Source organism: Phalaenopsis equestris, unplaced genomic scaffold, assembly GCF_001263595.1.
Source record: "Phalaenopsis equestris unplaced genomic scaffold, ASM126359v1 Scaffold000250, whole genome shotgun sequence".
NCBI classification, from domain to species: domain Eukaryota; kingdom Viridiplantae; phylum Streptophyta; class Magnoliopsida; order Asparagales; family Orchidaceae; genus Phalaenopsis; species Phalaenopsis equestris.
The window spans coordinates 966,278-983,958 of NW_018164692.1; the positions used below are offsets into that span (position 1 = coordinate 966,278).

The 17,681-nt window shown below is 33.5% G+C and overlaps 1 protein-coding gene across 2 annotated transcripts in view; it reads left to right on the plus strand.

The window, feature by feature from the left end:
- Nucleotides 1-16,166, plus strand: part of LOC110024131 (E3 ubiquitin-protein ligase UPL4) — a 24,416-nt gene extending 8,250 nt beyond the window's left edge. Inside the window, exons 6-18 of one of the 2 annotated variants that reach the window (XR_002293972.1) lie at nucleotides 2,289-2,447; nucleotides 2,518-2,639; nucleotides 5,698-6,820; nucleotides 7,162-7,225; nucleotides 7,347-8,584; nucleotides 8,725-8,955; nucleotides 9,023-9,127; nucleotides 13,749-13,829; nucleotides 13,944-14,012; nucleotides 14,105-14,233; nucleotides 14,325-14,408; nucleotides 15,727-15,887; nucleotides 15,977-16,166. Coding sequence is in view for 1 of the 2 variants with exons in the window: in XM_020723915.1 (XP_020579574.1) it covers nucleotides 2,289-2,447; nucleotides 2,518-2,639; nucleotides 5,698-6,820; nucleotides 7,162-7,225; nucleotides 7,347-8,584; nucleotides 8,725-8,955; nucleotides 9,023-9,127; nucleotides 13,749-13,829; nucleotides 13,944-14,012; nucleotides 14,105-14,233; nucleotides 14,325-14,408; nucleotides 15,727-15,792 (3,471 nt within the window). In the remaining variant the exon portion in view is untranslated. Of the gene's footprint in view, nucleotides 1-2,288; nucleotides 2,448-2,517; nucleotides 2,640-5,697; nucleotides 6,821-7,161; nucleotides 7,226-7,346; nucleotides 8,585-8,724; nucleotides 8,956-9,022; nucleotides 9,128-13,748; nucleotides 13,830-13,943; nucleotides 14,013-14,104; nucleotides 14,234-14,324; nucleotides 14,409-15,726 lie in introns of both variants that reach the window. The other variant, XM_020723915.1, reaches the window with a different exon arrangement.
- Nucleotides 16,167-17,681: the final 1,515 nt, after the last annotated feature.

Below are 17,681 nucleotides of genomic sequence, written 5' to 3' on the forward strand. Positions count from 1 at the left end.
AGAATTCAGATATATATATATTTCAAATTATACTGAGTTTGATAGTTTAATTTTGAGGCTTACGCCTTAATTCAAGAAAAGAAAATGGTTCAATAATCAATCCCCCAATTTTAAACCTTGCTAGTAAATAAAATGCAGATAGATAATATCCAATACTCATCAAGACATCCATCATCTATTTTTGTTCCTTTTCCGACCTTAAGAAGGTAAAAAGTTGAACCCAATGCAGTTTTTACTACCTAGTGTAAAGGGCCCTTTTACCCTTCTACTAGCGTAGCAAACCAAGATCCACCTCAAAAATTGTCCTTGACATTGTAAACTTGGTCTAGGTGTTCTTGAGTTGTCAGAATTAGTAAGTATTTCTTGTTTTAATATTGTTCTGCATATAATTCTGTTGGGAATGGTTTGACATTTGCGAACCTTGCCTTTGGAAATAATGTATGATTAAAATGAAACATTAAAACTTATTGATCTGCCAATGCGCTGATTGAAAGAATGGGCAATAATTACAGTGATTGATCTAATGCCTGTTTATATTATTTTACCTTTTGGTATGGTAAAATGCTGGTAAAGAATGTTGAGATAAACTGCTGGTTTTGATGAAACCTTGTTTATAAGTTGGAAATATAAATTTTTTTTAGGAGTACTGCTTGACAACCACGACAAATCTTGGCAATTCTTCAAAATCAGCGTTTGATTTTTTCAGCAGTGTGGATGGGAATCTAACATTGACTGCAGTAAGTCGAAAGATTTTGGTAAAACAGAACTTGTGCTAGATATGGTCCAATGAATATGAAAGACTGATTCATGAAGTTATAAGTTTTTGGCTATTGACGATAAATGAATAAATTTGTTTGAGGTTCTGACTGGGAAGGAAAACGAAATTTAGGGGAATCCTCTGAAATAGAAGATTATGAGTATTTGAATTGGCTAATATCGATCTTATGGTTTGGAATATGTGGAACCAGAAGGAAGATAGATGATTCAGACAAGATTGGATGTGGAGTCTGAAGTCAGTTGGTAGAAACTGTTGCGGAAATTCTTTTTACACGTTTAATGAATTTAATGCATCTAAAATGATGCATGCTGTAATCTTGTTGCCCTAATCTAGTTTTCCAAATCTTTTGGCTGTCATTCATGTATGAAAGACAAATAAATACCAATTTATTTTTGCATCTCAATTAGATCCATAAAAATTTTATATGAAGAAAGATTGCAGAATATTGCTTACCATGAAGGCTCGCTATAAAAATGAGGTAAATGAATTATGCTGTGAAGGTGCTGACAAAATATAAGAGGGGAACCTGATTCCAATTGCTAGAGCAAGGTGGCTACCCCTTGTTTCCGTGACTCAACAACACTAATAAGTTAGATGCAGATTTATGGTGAGGATGATGTTTTGCAATTGAAAAGATGGATGATAGTCTAAGTTTGAAATTAGAGCTTTTGTTTTGGGTTGCGGGTGGGGGGTTTTTTTTTTAATTGGATGAAGCCTTTAATTGATTCACTATTTTAACGAAATCTTAATGTGGTTAGAAAAAGATTGCTTTTCAAACCCCTTTTATTTAAAAGCCATAGTTATTGGTTCTTGAAAGACAAGTTTGCGCGTTTTGAAGTAACTAGTCCTGTTTCAGATTGGTGAGTTATTTTAAAACGAAGATATTGGAAAATATTTTAATTTATGCACTTTGCTACCTTATTTGTTGTGCTTGTAATGTTTAGGGGTGCGTTTAGGGCGGCGGTGTGTCGCCGCACCGCAGTTTTTTCTGTTTGTCAAACCTGCGTTTTCAAAAGCTGCAGCTGAAAGCTGTGTTTTCCCACCACGGATGGCTACCCGCGGTGGTTGCTAGAAAGCTGCGGTTTGACTTTTTCAAAAAGATTTTTTTTTGTGTAAAAGCCACCGGCCTCATTAATGTGACAGCATATATTCTGTTCGTGTAGAGATGCTGCAACCTTTTTTTTCTGCTTTTATTATTGAATTTTAGAATCTGGATTGTGAAAGCACAGCAATCTATGAAATTTTATTGGAATTTGGATGGACTGTTGGACTGTGTCCAGTTTAAATCTGAATTCAACTGCTGCTGGCTATTTAATTCCGGGTTGCTACCTCATTGCCTGACTTTATTTGGCTGTTTCATCTGTATTTTCCGATTCTCTAATTCTATCTCTATTTTTCATTGTGGACCGAGGAAAAATTATGTATGTTAAATTGAAGCAATTTCTTTTTTTAGTGATTTTTTTTTATGGCATGAAATTTTGCTGAACTTGTGTGGTAAATTATTGTGCAGCTGGTCCTTGAAGTCCTAAAGTTGTTATATCATATTATGCCATCCGCAGCACGGGATGATGAAAATATTCAGCCATTTCTGGCCAAGGAAAAGATTCTTGAGGAACAACCTATGTACTTGTATCAGCTCTCGACCGATATTCTTCCTGTCTTAATTGAGGTGCATGTTTGGATTCTATTTATGATGTTTCCATCATTTCCTTTGCTGAATTTAAATCAATTTTTCTCAGGTCGTTAAGTCTGGTGCAAATTTAAGCGTGTGTTATGGCTGTCTTTCTGTGATGATCAATATCATTTATTTTGGCACAGTTGATATGCTTCAAGACCTTGTAAAGAACTCAAACATTTCAAGGTATGATATGAGTTGAGTTGTTGTATGAAGGTTTAGATGTTTTTGTTGATAAGCGTATCAGTTAGAGCATCTATCTGTTGAACCGAAAAGGTTTATGAAATTGAATTGAGCCCTTTTGGTCCAGTCCCTACTCACACCATTTTACTCAACGTACAAAGTCATTTGCCCAACAGAGGCTGCACTATTTTTTAAAATATCTCCTTGACTTCCATAGTCTATCATTGAAGAAATTTACCTATTATTAATGAAAAACACTTGGGCTCATTATACGAATGGTTGTTTCTCATTTGCTACTTTTAATGATGTGATGGTTGCTTGAGATGCATTTTATATTAATTTTTCAATTTAGTTATTGGAAAATTGAGGCTAGTCATCTGTTGTTGAAATAAATGAGTAGTGGATAAATGATGATTAGTCGGGAATCAGGATTTCACTGATTTGACGGACTCTTCAATACTAGATGTCTGAGAAGAGAACTTGATCTGAGTAAGGCACTTCGTTAATTGAATCTGATGGCTGAGTATTTGAAGTTTGAGGGGATAAATGTTATCCTTTTGAAAGCATGATATTGTATAGTCTCCCTCGTAAATATGAAAAGTCTTTCTCATGCATTGTTTTTGACCATGGGGTGATCATAACCAGCATCTAGATAATGAATTTGATTTATGACGTTGATTCTATTTGGAATGATTTTCTAGTATTTCTTATAGTTTAGAAAGCGTCTTTTGATGAAATAACGGAATGGTGGATAAATAATAATGTAGAAAATTGGAAGTCAAGTATAATTGTTTTTTTTTTCACTATTTCAGTTACCTGTGGCAAAATAAAAAATTTCTCTCAAGCTATCCTGGCCATCCACTAATGAAAGCTTTCAAAACGATGGTTGGCAAGCGATGACATCGAAATCTTGAAAGTTTTGATATCTTTCTTTGTTTAATGATATATTTTGAGGATAACCAGTGTTTGGTTGAATTTTTAGATTTCTTTTTTCAGATTCTAAACTATCAAAGCTATTGAAAATTGAATTTGATACAAAAAACACTATTTTTTCTGTATATTTATGCATATCTACATGTATGCTGTGTTTAGGTCCATGTGCATAGGTGTATGTATGTATGCATACATGTTTGTGTGTACGTATGTGCACGCACACATGCAATGGATATATGGATAGATTATTTGTGTATGTATTTGTCTATATGCATTTGTTTATTTTTCTTTCTTCCTTTATGAATTTGCATGCAAGCTTGTGTATTTTTGTCTATGGCTATGGCTACATGTGGTTTTGTTTGTGTATGCATGCCTGCATGTTGAAAGGATTTTATTAACTTGTATTAATCTAACTACAAGATTGCTTGATTTTGATTGCATCAAATTCTTAGAAGGAATGAATGTTTTAGATTTTAGATAGATATCCCGGGTCTATTGTTCAAAGTGATGATGATATAGATGAGGATGTTATTAGTAGAATTCAAGTTAGTTGGTTGAAGTGGAGAAATGCATCGGGCATATTGTGTGATAAAGAAGTACCACTTAGACTGAAAGGAAATTTATAAAAAGGTGGTGAGACCTACGATACTCTATGGTGCAAAATGATGGCATTTAAAAGAGAGGCATAAAACAAAGTTTAGTGTTGTGGAGATGAGAACGCTTAGGTGGGCGAGTGGCTTGACACTTAGAAACAAAATGCAAAATGAATATATCTGTAATAGGGTTGTTGTGGCTCTAGTGGCGGGCAGGATTAGAGAGAGTTGTCTTAGATGGTTTGGTCGTGTTGAACGTTGACCATCTGATGATCCTATTAGGAGAGCAAATTTATATTCGACTTATGTTAAGAAAGGTAGAAGTAGACCTAAAAAGACTTGGGCATATTGTGACTTGGGCATATTGGGCATATTGTGTAAAAATGATCTTAATTTATTAGAATTAAATGAAAATATGACACTCAATAGGACACAATGGAGAAAAAGGATTCATGTAGCCGACATTTAGTGGGATAAAGGCTTGTTGTTGTAATGAACCAACCACTTGTCATAGGGTTCTATTAGTCTTTAGCCACTGCAGGTGAAAGTGAAATGTGAACAACACAAATGATTTTTTACCTTAAAAATAATTTTATTTATTTATTATATATAATGATATAATGCTTTGTTACTTCTGTTTTAAGTTGAGCACTATGTGAGAACTCCTTCAATTCTACTTGTGAAGGTTCCAGCACTTACTCCAGTCTTCTTCTGTTGTGTGCGAAATCATTTGCCATAAACCCTTGGTGGCTAAGGCATTTGGCAGGTCGCTTTTGGCATCCAATGACTTTGATAAATTAAGGTGCTGAAATTTCATTAAAAGTGAAATATAGATAACAAGAGCGATGGTTGGAAACTTAGGTGTTGTTGTAGATAATTTTTATTTTGTTTTTTTCTTTTCTTAATTTTAATTTTGTTTTGTTTATGTTTTGATTTAAAATAAAACATGTTTGGTATGGTATAACGTTTTCAATTATTTTTAAAAACAGTCAATATAACTTTTAAATGTTTTGAGTGTTTTGAAAACAAACCAATTTGTTTAAAAATAAAACAAAAAGCAAAAAATGCATTAAACAAATATCTTTATAATAAAAAAAAACGAAAAAAAAAAACAAAAGTGATTCCATACAGGGCCTTACTATTTGGCTTTATTTTTCATTTTATGCCATCGGCACAAGTAGCCTTATTCTAACTATTTATTGTCAGCATTTTTCATTTTATATTGGATCATTGCCCTCAAAATAAATTAGTCAGGCCCCAACAATGATTCCTGCAGCATTCCCAACTATGTCAAACCAGTTGCTAGAAACCCTGACTAAGCACTTTATTCTCGTTATCTCCTTTTATTATCAACAAAGTTTTCAAAGCAGCTTTGTGCATATTCTATCTAGTCCATGTGCCTGGTAGGTTCTTGCAGAATGTCTTTATAGGCAGCAAAAAAATGCCATTGCTTGAGATTTTTAAGGCTTAGCTAGAAATTAAGAATTCAGATTCTTGTTCAAGGATTTTATTTGATTTCTTTTTTGACTTGACAGTTTTTTAGCCAGCTTGATGGCACGAAAGGATCGTCATGTGTTGGTTTCTGCTCTCAAGATTGTCGAGCTTCTCATGCAAAAGTTTTCAAGTGTGTGTTCAAGCTCTTTTATTAAGGAGGGTGTTGTTTATGCTATTGAAGTATTTTTGGAGCACGAAACCCAATTAGTGTCTTTAGGTCAACAATCGGATCAGCAAGATAATCAGATGTCTCTAAGAGATGTTCCAAGGTGCTTGTGCTATATATTTGATCCACCAAATACATCTACATCAGAAAGAAAGACCTGCAGAGTTGGAAAAGATGCTGTTCTCTCTTTAGCAAAGCACATTAAAGCTGCCTATTTCACAGGTGAATCTGTGAACTGTGAAATAGGTGTAAGTGAGGTTTTGAAAAAACTTAAGATCATGTGTTCGACGCTCAATGAAAATGTAGATCAATCTTTATCCAATGATGGTTGTGCTAAAATTGAAGAATTGTCTCAATTGTTAGGTCAAGTTATGGCAGACATTAATTTTGGTGAGGCCATCTCTAGTTTTGAGTTTGTTGAGAGTGGGGCCGTAAGATCCCTGCTTCATTACTTGTCTAATGGTCGATATCTCAACAAATCTTTTTCTCATTGCATGCGGCCAAGTCACTGCCTTGCCATTCTGAAGAGGCTTCAAACATTTACTGTCGTTTCTTTGTCTAAAACTGGACATAGCTGGGAGGATATGCTTTTGGCCTTATTAATACGAAAGTTGCAGGATGCATTGACATCTTTTGATAATTTTCCTGTGATTGTGAGCCAGTTTTTTAAATCGAGAAATAGTTATTCTGATATCCCAACAAGGCATTCTACACTGAATCCTTGCTTAAGAGTACGATTTGTGAGAGAAGATGGGGAGTTCAACTTATCTGATTACAGTGATGTTGTTTCCATTGATGTTTCTTCATCATTTGTCACTATTGAAGATTATCTGTGGCCCAAAGTTGGTGCAAGCATGAGTGGACAAATACAAGAACAGAACAGAAAGGATGTAACCACAACTTCTGCTGCTGTTTCTAGTTTTAGATGCTCAGAAATAAATGTTCTCGAAGTATCGTGCTCCGATAATCAGCACATACCATCGGCAAACTTTGTGCAGGTGTTTTAAAGTTTTCAAAAGAAATTGCCTGCATTCTTTAATTTCTCTTTCTAAAATTGAATCTTTGAGAAATTAAGTTTACTCCTATGTTTAGAATTGCTGTATTCTTGTGACTTTAATCAAGTTTAATGCCTTACTACGTAATTGATAAGCAAAACTTTCTAATTTGTCCTTTAACTGGCTTGGCTTTTGAGACTGGGGAATTTCAATTGTCTTTAGCTCGATATCTACAAGCAGTCTTTTCTTTCAATTCAACTAAATATTTTATGTTTCTGCTGTCCTTCAAGATAAATTATTCAAAACATGTTTTCCCTGTTTATTTGATAATATTCATGTTTCAGGTTAACCAAGAGCAACAAACTTCACTGGAGGACACCAGCATGAAACTTAGAGAGATGATGACAGGTAATATGCCTTTGTTTTGACTCAACCGTCCTTTATTTTGCAGTGGCGCTGCTCAGGATTTTTACTTCGAAGAGTCTAAACTATCTTGATTTGCATATCAATTAGTTTCTTTTCTGTGCAGAGAGCATCTCTAATCCTCAATCTTCTTGTGATGGGCATGCCAAAGATTGTGAGATTTTATCCCCAAGCAACGGTGATGCAATACCTAAATTGATATTTTCTATAGAAGGGAGAGAGATAGATCGGTCAATGACTTTCTATCAGGCAATTTTACAATTCCAATTAAATGCAGAACCAGATTTGGTTGTTGGTCCAAAATTCTGGAGTGAAGTTTACCAAGTGTCATACAGAAAAGCTGAACAAATTACTACCCAATCCCACGCATCTTGTTGTGATTCTCAGTCATTTCTTTTCCAGGAAAAAGCTGGATACCCCTGGCACAAGCTTTCATTCATTTCCAGCTTGTTGCTTGCTGAGCTACCTTGTAAGCTGGACAAGGCAAATCCATCTTATGATTTATTGTTCATGATGAAAATCTTGGAGGGCTTGAATCGTTTTTCATCTTTTTTGCTGTCCCATGAAAGGAGCATATCACTTGCTGAAGGGAGAATAGAAAATTTGGGTGATTTGAAGGTTGTTGCCCCCTCAATTCCACAGGCTGAGTTCATTAGCAGTAAATTGACTGATAAGCTTGAACAACAATTGCAAGACCCTCTAACATTAGCTACAGGTTGCATGCCATCTTGGTGTGACCAATTAATGATGGCTTGTCCTTTCTTATTTTCTTTTGAGGTTAGATGGAAGTACTTTCGCCTTAAAACGTTTGGCTGTAAAGTTCAGCTGAATCAAATGCAGCTAGCAAATACTTCTGGTTCTAGTTCTGTCACTGATCGACGGCCAGCTTCTGGCTGGACTTACCGCAAAAAGTTTAAGGTTAAACGAAGCGACATATTTGGATCTGCTGAAAAAATGATGGCTTCTCATGCTCAAAGTAGGGCTGTTATTGAAGTGGAGTATGAAGAAGAAGTTGGCACCGGCTTAGGTCCTACTATGGAGTTTTTTACATTGGTCAGTCATGAATTTCAGAAAGATGGCATGGGCATGTGGAGAGGGGAAAGGCATTCTTTAAGTGATTTACAAACAAACCAATGTTCTGAAGAATCAGCATTTGTTGTTGCACCATTGGGACTCTTTCCTCGCCCTTGGTCTGCAGGATCTTCTGTCTCAGATGATAGACAGTTTTCTGATGTCTTAAAGAAGTTTTCCGTTCTTGGTCAGCTAGTTGCGAAGGCTATTCGAGAAGGGAGGATTCTGGATATACCATTCTGTAGCACATTTTATAAAGTTATACTTGACCAGGTTTTTTTACCAAAACATATGCATAAGGACATTTATGCTTGCTTTTGTTGCTATTCTAGCCTGATATATATATATTTTTATTTTGTTATGTATAACAGGGTTTTTCTATGCTTAAATGTACTTTCATTTGAATTGTGTAGGCACTCGGAATCTATGATATCCAGTCATTTGATCCTGAGCTTGGAAGGACCTTGCTGGAATTCCAAGCTCTTTCACATAGGAAAAGTTTTTTGAAATCAGCTTCTAGTCAAAATTTTGGGCATGCATCTGATTTAAGCTTCCGGAATACAGCAATTGAGGATCTGTATCTTGATTTTACTCTTCCTGGATATTCAGACTATCTTCTTTCTTCTGCAACGAACTCCAAAATGGTGAAAGCACATCTTTGTATTAGTTTTTTTAATGAACTCTTTCTTTCACTAATATTTTTTTCTTCAGGTAAATATTGACAACTTGGAGGAGTACGTTTCACTGGTGGTTGATGCATCTATAAAAGATGGTATTTCCAGGCAAGTGCAGGCATTCCAATCAGGTTTTAATGAGGTATGTCTAATGAGGGTCTACATTTTATGCGGTGCTCCTGGGTCAGAATGTGCTTTGTTCTACTTTTAGCAGGGTAATGATATAATTTTAGGATATTATTGTTGTGCTGCTGCGATATTTATGCGTGCTTTAGTTACAACAATGCTTTCTTAGGTTGTTTGTGGAGAAGAATATTTTGGTGTTTTATCCACTGAAAATCCTATTTATAACCAGGGAATGAATGTGATGTGAAGAGGTACAATGAAATAATCATCTTCCACTAGCCAAAAATATTACTTTCCTAAGTTAATATTCTAACACTAAAACTCCCATCATGATGGTGCATATATGTCAATAAATTTTAGTTTTTTAGATAGTTTGAAATTTTGAAGCGGACTCAGGACCTTGCTAAGTGTACCCTCTAATTAATTTGAGTTGGAAAAAATGAGTAATGGTCTTTCTTTGTAGTCATCATGAATAAATGGTAGTTAACTTCAATATTTCCATTTCTTTCATAAAACACATGATTATTAAAAATGCAGATGATAACATGATTTTCACAGTTTAAACTTATAGGTTATGCAATCGGAAAATTAAATTCTTTAAGATTGTTTTAACCTACACAGCTTCACATGTCACAATCTGACCTGGTGCAAACCACCATATCAAGACTGGCCGCACGTATCTAAGTCGCAACAACAGATTAATTTATAAGATCTATTTAGAAGGAAATTTATTTTTGTTTATTTTTAATATACACAGGAGCACTAATTTCATCAAAATATTATAAGATAGAAGTAGTCAGTGTTTATTTAAATAATATAAAAAATTATACAAAAAAATTAATTATATGCAATAATCATGGTAAAATCTCTCAATCAATAAATTTTATATATCACCATTACTGTTAACTAAATAGATTCAAGATAATGCTATACTTAAGCCTAACCCTTAATAGTAACACATTGCATCTACTTAATCAGAGTTATACTCTTTCTTTACGCATATCGATAAAATAAGGGTGAATAATTATAGCTTAGCAGGCTACTCAAAATTTACTATAATATTTAATATACAAAAAAAAAAAATTTTTTTTTTTAAATAAACTAAAAAAATATCTCTACATATCACATGCCATGTCTGCCTAATAAAATGTTAGTAAAAGAATTAGTGTCAACAGTAGGTAATGTAAGTAACAATTTGAATATGATGTCAGAAATAAAATTATACTATGAAATAATGATTTTTTATGAAGCATATCTTATAAATTTTTCTTCAACTCTCATACCTCCATTTTCACTTATATCCTTAATTCCTTATATTTTTTATTCGTCCCTATTATATTCACTTTTACTTATACTTAAATTTGTTCACATATGTTCATGCATATCAAACTTACATATAGGTAATTATATAAATGCATAGACCCTTAAAACTCCACTTGAATGCACATAAAATATAACAATGTGACCATCTGCTCTTTCTCACTTTCCCCATATATATATATATTTTTGATATAAAAGCATATAAAATTAGCAATTTCAACATATATAAGTATCATCAAACATGCTGCAGAAACCTGTAAAGTTTAGTATGAACAATTAACAATAAATATACTCTTTAAATTAATATACACAAAATAAGACAATTCAAAAAATTAATTTTCTTTAATGTCCAAAATAATATTTCAAATTTTTTATTGTTCTATAACATATTTTATTGGATCCCAAAATCAAATTATTGTATGTTTATCACATCACATATCTGAATACTAGTTTGTTTGTTATTTTTTCTCATATAATCAAGTTGCATTTCACAAATATTAGAGCAAATTGGCTAGAAAAGGAAACTAATAGAACTCCATTGGAGAGGGAAAACTACACTAGATGATGTTTACTTAGCTCATGGACATTACATTAAAATTTGGATAGATATGAGTATATAGTAGCATACCACTAGAGGCTTTGTGGTGGAGGCTGCCCTTAGAGATAATGTAACTAATACAAACTAATGGTGAAAGAAAAGGCACTAGAGACTTTATTCTTCAATTAATAAACCCTACTAGCCTAACACCTCCATCAATCATCTTATTTGTATTGAGATATTAAAAAACACATTTATATGGATACAAAGAACTCGTTAGTTTTTGTTAGAAAATGAAATTTGGGAACGTATAAGATTTTTTGGAGAGGTAAACCCTAGGAGAGAGATAAAGTCTTTTCTAGACACATGAGTGATAAAACAATCAATAGAAATTACAATAGGCAGAGAAGACATGTCAAGGAATGAGAAAAAAACTGTTGATTGCTTGTTATATATGTATTAAAATCTAAAATCTTCAGCGATACTAACAGTGATTCTTGGAAATTGTGGATCAAAGAAAATTACACATTGCATTGGTTTTTTTTTAAAATTTAATAGTGGAGGGTTCAAAGTTGTCGGCATCTATAAGTGGTTATCATGATCAAAAGTTTTCATTTGTAGTATTAGTGCTATTTACTCATTTTGGGAGGTGACAATTGAGATAACTAAGTTTATAATGAATTTTGCAAGGAAATTCAAAACCCGCACCATATGAGATAGTTCATACTATTGTTTTTTGAAGTTATACCAATAGTGAATGAAAAATCTCCAAGAGAGTTGCAGAAGAAGCCATTGACAAACACCACTAGCAAGCAAAGGGGAGTAAATCGAGGTTGTAGATGGGCGGAATTAAATGCAGGTGTTTGATTGGCTGCAAATGTGTGCTAGCATTGGATCAAAAGGTGTGTGAGTGGGGTGGGATGCACTGGCATTTAAGCAGCCAGCGACAATCTACTTGAGCACAAATAAGTGTGGATGGGGTTGTGTGATCAAGAGCATGGGTGGGCAAAGAAGGACACAAGCATGTTTAAGTATAGGAGATCAATTCTGCTATATGTCGATCAAAAGCTGGAGAGAGGAGGATGTTATGGTTAGGATTAAGCTCACTTTGAATCATGTTATAGGAGAATATTTTGGTGTCCTTTTCACTATTTAGTCCTCCATTTATAGTAGGGGAAGGCATACAATGTCTATAGATGCAATAGAATAATCTTGTAGTCCGCAGGCAGAAATAGTAGTTTTCTAAGCTAAAATTGGAATGCTAACAAAAGTTATCCTGCTTTTTTTTTTTTTTTTTTTTGTCTCAAGTTTTAGTTCATGTAGGTTTTCCTCCGTGGTCATTCAATTCAAGTTCTCAGGTGGCACAAGACCAAGTCATATCTGCATAGCTGTGTCCTTTATCTTTCTTATTTCATTGAAACAAGTTTTATCCTTGCACACACTAAGCTAGGTTGTGTGACTAGGTTAAATTTATAAAGTGTGGCCACTTGCATCTTATGTACTGGTTTGGAAAGTGCATGCCTAGTTTATATAATATCCATTGAAGTTGCGTTCAATTTAACAGTAGGAAAGGAATATCAAATGAATCAGAAAACTTCTTGTGATTCTTAGGGTGGATTGTTAATGTCACAAAATACAGAATTTTAATAAGGATTGTATTAGTGGAAAAACATGTGAATATATGATGTTCATCTAGAAGAGAACGGGGTGAAAGAGGTGATAGAAGTGAGAAGTGTGAGAAAAAAAGTGCAGAAAACTCGAGCAATTTTATGTTCCTTGATCAGAATTAATTTTTCAGGCAGGTGAAGCCAAAAAAAAAAAACAGTCATTAGACCCTAATAGAAATTTTAAAATTAATATATTTATCTTGAGAATTCAGAATCTCAATTTTGTGCCTCCATTTTCACAACTAGGACCTATCTCCATACATGTAGCATGATGTATTGGCTTTGTTTTTATGAGATGTACGCTTTTCAAGTTGAGGAGAGAAAAAAAACAGAACTGTCTTGTTCTCATTGATAAGTTTGTGAAATTATAAAGAGGATAATGTCATTTGAATGGGTTTATGATGCTTAGTGAGGGTAAAAATTGTTTTTGGTATGATACCTTACGATTATGCTCTAGAATTCTGAGGTATCCTTGTTGAATTTTATCTTAATTTATGAATAGCTGTTCTGTTAATGTCAAAATAAAGAATTTGACGAAAACTGTGTTTTTTGGGATCTTGAAAAAAATAGATAAGACTGGTAACATGTGTGAATGTTTCAAAATTTAGAGCTTGATAGAAAATTTATGAAAAAAGTTGTATCATGACATTCTAATATATTTTCAGGATAGGCCTCAATTGGGCACAATGAGAAACACATGTATTAATATTTAGACATGAAATAAAATATTTTTGTTTTCTCAAGATTATTTTTTTGTTTGATGATGCGGTATTGGTAGAAGTTGCCTGCGGGGTAGAGGCCGTGGAGGCTCGTGGTGGCAGCAATGACCACCAGCAGCAGTAGTGCGGGCTGATCATTAAACGCTATTTTGCGTAGTATTAAAATCATTTTGTTTAGTGTTTTTAAATATAAATTGATTTGTTTTTAAAAACAAATAAAATATTTAAAAATATACTAAACAAACAAGTTTAAAGGCAAAATTAAAAGTGATCCCAAGTAAGCCCTTTAATTATTTCATAGTTATAGTTAGTTCTGCGCTAGGTAGCTGTTCTAGCGATGCCATTTTGCCTTTTTCTGTCTATTTCCCATTGACTGCATTATTCTTGCCCCAGGTATTTCCATTGAAATCTCTTCAAATATTTACCGAACATGAGCTTGAACGGGTCCTTTGTGGCGAGCAAGGGACATGGACTGTAAGTTTTTAATTTACCACAAATTAATTGCTGAGAAATTTCATTTGTAAGATTATTTTCTTCACTGCAAAATTGCAAGCTTAATCCAGGGTTTAATTTCTTCCTAACTTGCAGTTCTCGGAGTTGTTGGACCACGTCAAGTTTGATCATGGTTACACAGCCAGTAGCCCACCTGTCATAAATGTCTGTATATTTTTCTAGTGGTATTTAAAGTTTACAAAATTTTTATCATGTTTTGCTGTAATAATTGAGTTCTCGTTATTTTCATTTTGCAGTTTCTAGAAACAATTCAAGAATTTGATTGCAATGAACGAAGAGCTTTCTTGCAGTTCGTAACAGGCGCTCCTCGGCTTCCTCCCGGGGGTTTGGTGGCATTGAATCCTAAGCTGACAATTGTTCGCAAGGTTTTATTTTTATCTTATTTTTTAGATTTTCAGAGACATTTACTTTATTGACATTCATAACCATGACATTGTAATAACATCCTTAAAACAGGGTTATGGCTGTGAAGTTGACATGGACTTGCCAAGTGTAATGACATGTGCCAACTATTTGAAGCTCCCGCCATACTCTTCAAAGGTGACCCTTTCTAAACCTCCAACAATGACCTTGTTTTCTTGATTATCTTGATTTTAATATGACAAATATTGATATTTATGATTTTTTATGACTCATATTTTTCCGGGCTTGGCGTGCCTTTTTGATACGACAAATATTGACATGGATCTTGTGCTATATGTATGAGCCAATGTTGGTTTGCACGATCACAAGTAGGGCTTTTGAAAAAGCTCATTGTAAACGAACAACTCCTGTTTTGCTCAATAAATAGCTTGTGTTCGAATCGTTCGTTAAGTAAATGAGCCGAACACAAATAAAATTTTCAGGCTAGAATTATAAACGAGTCGAACACGAACAACCCTTTGTTCTCGTTTTATCTCAAAATAAGAAAATTATATATAGTATTTATATAATAATATACTATATATATTTATATATAAGTTTAAATCACCACAACTTGTGTGGTCATGTGGTTCTATGTCGTGTATTTCATAAAAATGGTGCATGTTCGAATTTAACTCCCAACATATATTTTTCTAAGTAATTTAAATCAGCCAATGTCGAGCAGAACACGAGCTGGACACGAACACACTGTTCATGAGAAATTTTGAATAAAATTAATTTCAAATGAGCCGAACACAAGCCATGGCCTGAGCTCGCTAAAGCTTGGTTTGTTTACAACCCTACACAAGGGCACCGAGCATTTTCATTTTGTAGCATAAGCCTTAAATTCTAATTTTTAGTAACTACTTGAATCGAGTTTCAGTGTGCCCTTATCTACGTTGAAATTAATCATTTCAAAATTGGAGTTCATGAACAAATATAAGCCATAAACAAAATATTTTTTTTCCATATTTTACCATTATGACTATGTTTATAAACAAAAGTATGTAGTCACACAACTTTAAGTTATTTTCTTCTAGGTAGATTTACATACATTCCACTAATTCCTATGTATTTACATATTCAACACTTAAACTTCAATTTTTACATACATTCCATTTTACCCATGCATTAAAAAGTGTTATTTCAACTTTTAAAACTTAAAATGGGGGTATTCTTGATGTGATATGAAGGATATATGCGATATTAGTGTAAAATGTAAACTTTATATTTTAGATATGTAAATACATTAGAATTAGGTGGTATGTATGCAAATGTCCCTTATTTCTATTATGCTCATTCATGCGTGCTAGATGCCTGCTTGTCAATAAAAAAAACCATTCTTGAACAAGTTCCGAGTTGCAGGTCATAATTATATCTATATTCAAGCACATAATTGGTTCTTCTTCACTATCAAAATTTCAAATTATTCTCAATAATTTCATTATGAATGCAGGAAAGAATGAGGGAAAGGTTACTATATGCTATAACTGAAGGACAAGGGTGTTTCCATCTCTCCTAGGCTTCTCAGATGATGGTATATATAAATAGATGTGCAAATTGTAGTTATGACAGAAGAAGCTTGCTGGTGTAAATGGTGTAAATCGTGACAGAAAGGTTGGTAGAAATACATGGATTATGCAGCCCAGAATATATATCTCAAGCCCTCGTGTACAGAGGGGACTAACCTCCTTCCTTTTGTGCAGGATAAAAATGTAAATAGTAGTTAGGATACAGGAAGCAAATCCCTGATGATTTCCTAAGGAAATGGTTTGGCATGTATTTATATAAGTATAATTGTTGTTGTTTTGTGACGACTGTGTTTTATAGGTATATATTGATGGAGCATGTGGCATTGGTGAAAGATTGGGTTGTGATACATTGATGATGATTTAATTGGGATGTGTTTTAAATTTTTTGTTAATTTTTTTTAATTTTAGTGCAATATATACGTAATTAATTATAGCTTTGCATTATATTCATATAAAATTTTAAGATTCATTTTAATCAAATTTTGCATGGGATATTCTCATAATTTCCCCTGCCTATGTTGGGGTTATAACATTATTTTTTAGATTGGTTAAAAGTAATATGTTAATCAGTCTGGAAACAAGCTTTAGTTGAAGAACAGTAAGGTTAATTATGCACTTTTAAAAATGTTTTTATCAAAAACTTAATTTTTTTTAAAAGTAGATTAAAAATGTTAATTATGCAATCTTTTAAACAGATCTTCTTGCCTGTATGATAAGGTTTAAGACCTACTTTGGCCAATCTAATCTTCCTTCCTACAGAGATTAGAGTTGACAAGAATGAGCCTCATTGAGCCAATTTGATCCTCTTTGTCATAACAACTGGAGTTAATATGGCTACTGCACTTAATGATGTTTAAGTTACAGTTATCCCATGATGATTGTATTAATCATGAATTTTAATAAAGAGGGTTCATTTATAAAATTATAATTTTAAATTATAAAATTAAAAAATATTCAAGTGAAACTTTTTACTCAAAATTAAAATCAAAATATATCTATCCTCTGCAATTGTTTGTCGGGTGGGCAAACCTAATATTGACTTGAGCTCATAAAGAGCTAAAGTCATATCAAGCATACTATAAATTTTATACTCAAAATATTTCTATGCAGTAATGGCATGTCCCAAGTCTTCTATCCGTGTAGTTTGACTAGTAGACTACACAACATAAATGATTATGACTAAAGCCTTTTGAATGGATGATTTGTTCAGAAAGCACCATCAAGTGGTTTGGTAAGTAGGCTCCACAGTAAAACAATCACAGTTGCAGGCCGTCTGTTCCCCACTGGTAGTATGACATTTTGAATTATAAATCATAAAATATACTTTATAAGGCATGGAACCCTTTATAAGGTGAGGTTTACTTAGATTAGTCCCCACTGTAAAACGGTCAACAAAGCCCCCCTTGACGAAACAACTCATGATTGTTGACAAGGATCCCTATGTCAGGTTAGGTCGACTACCTTCATTGACTAAATAAACCAAGAACAATGACAACTCGAGTTGACATAACAACTCGAGATGACATAACCATTATATCTTGGTTAAGTTCATTGTTGTTTTTCCTACCATCCACTTTAAGTTTGTGGTGAAAATTTTCATAATTTTCAAATTTAAATTAATTGCTACTATATGCTAAGTCTGGATACTTAGCGCTTAATTACTAGCCATAACTGAAAGTGCTCTCTCGTTATTGACAGAGGTAATTAACCATAGAGGCTTGCATAGATGGGAAACCTTAACTCTAGATTTTAAAGTCCACGCAAAATGAGGGAGAAATCTTTGGGTGGTGACTTTTCTACTATCTTATCCACCTTCTGAAAATTTAACCCTAAACTTAATATATTAAGCTCTTGATAAGAGTCCAGGGTATTTTAAATT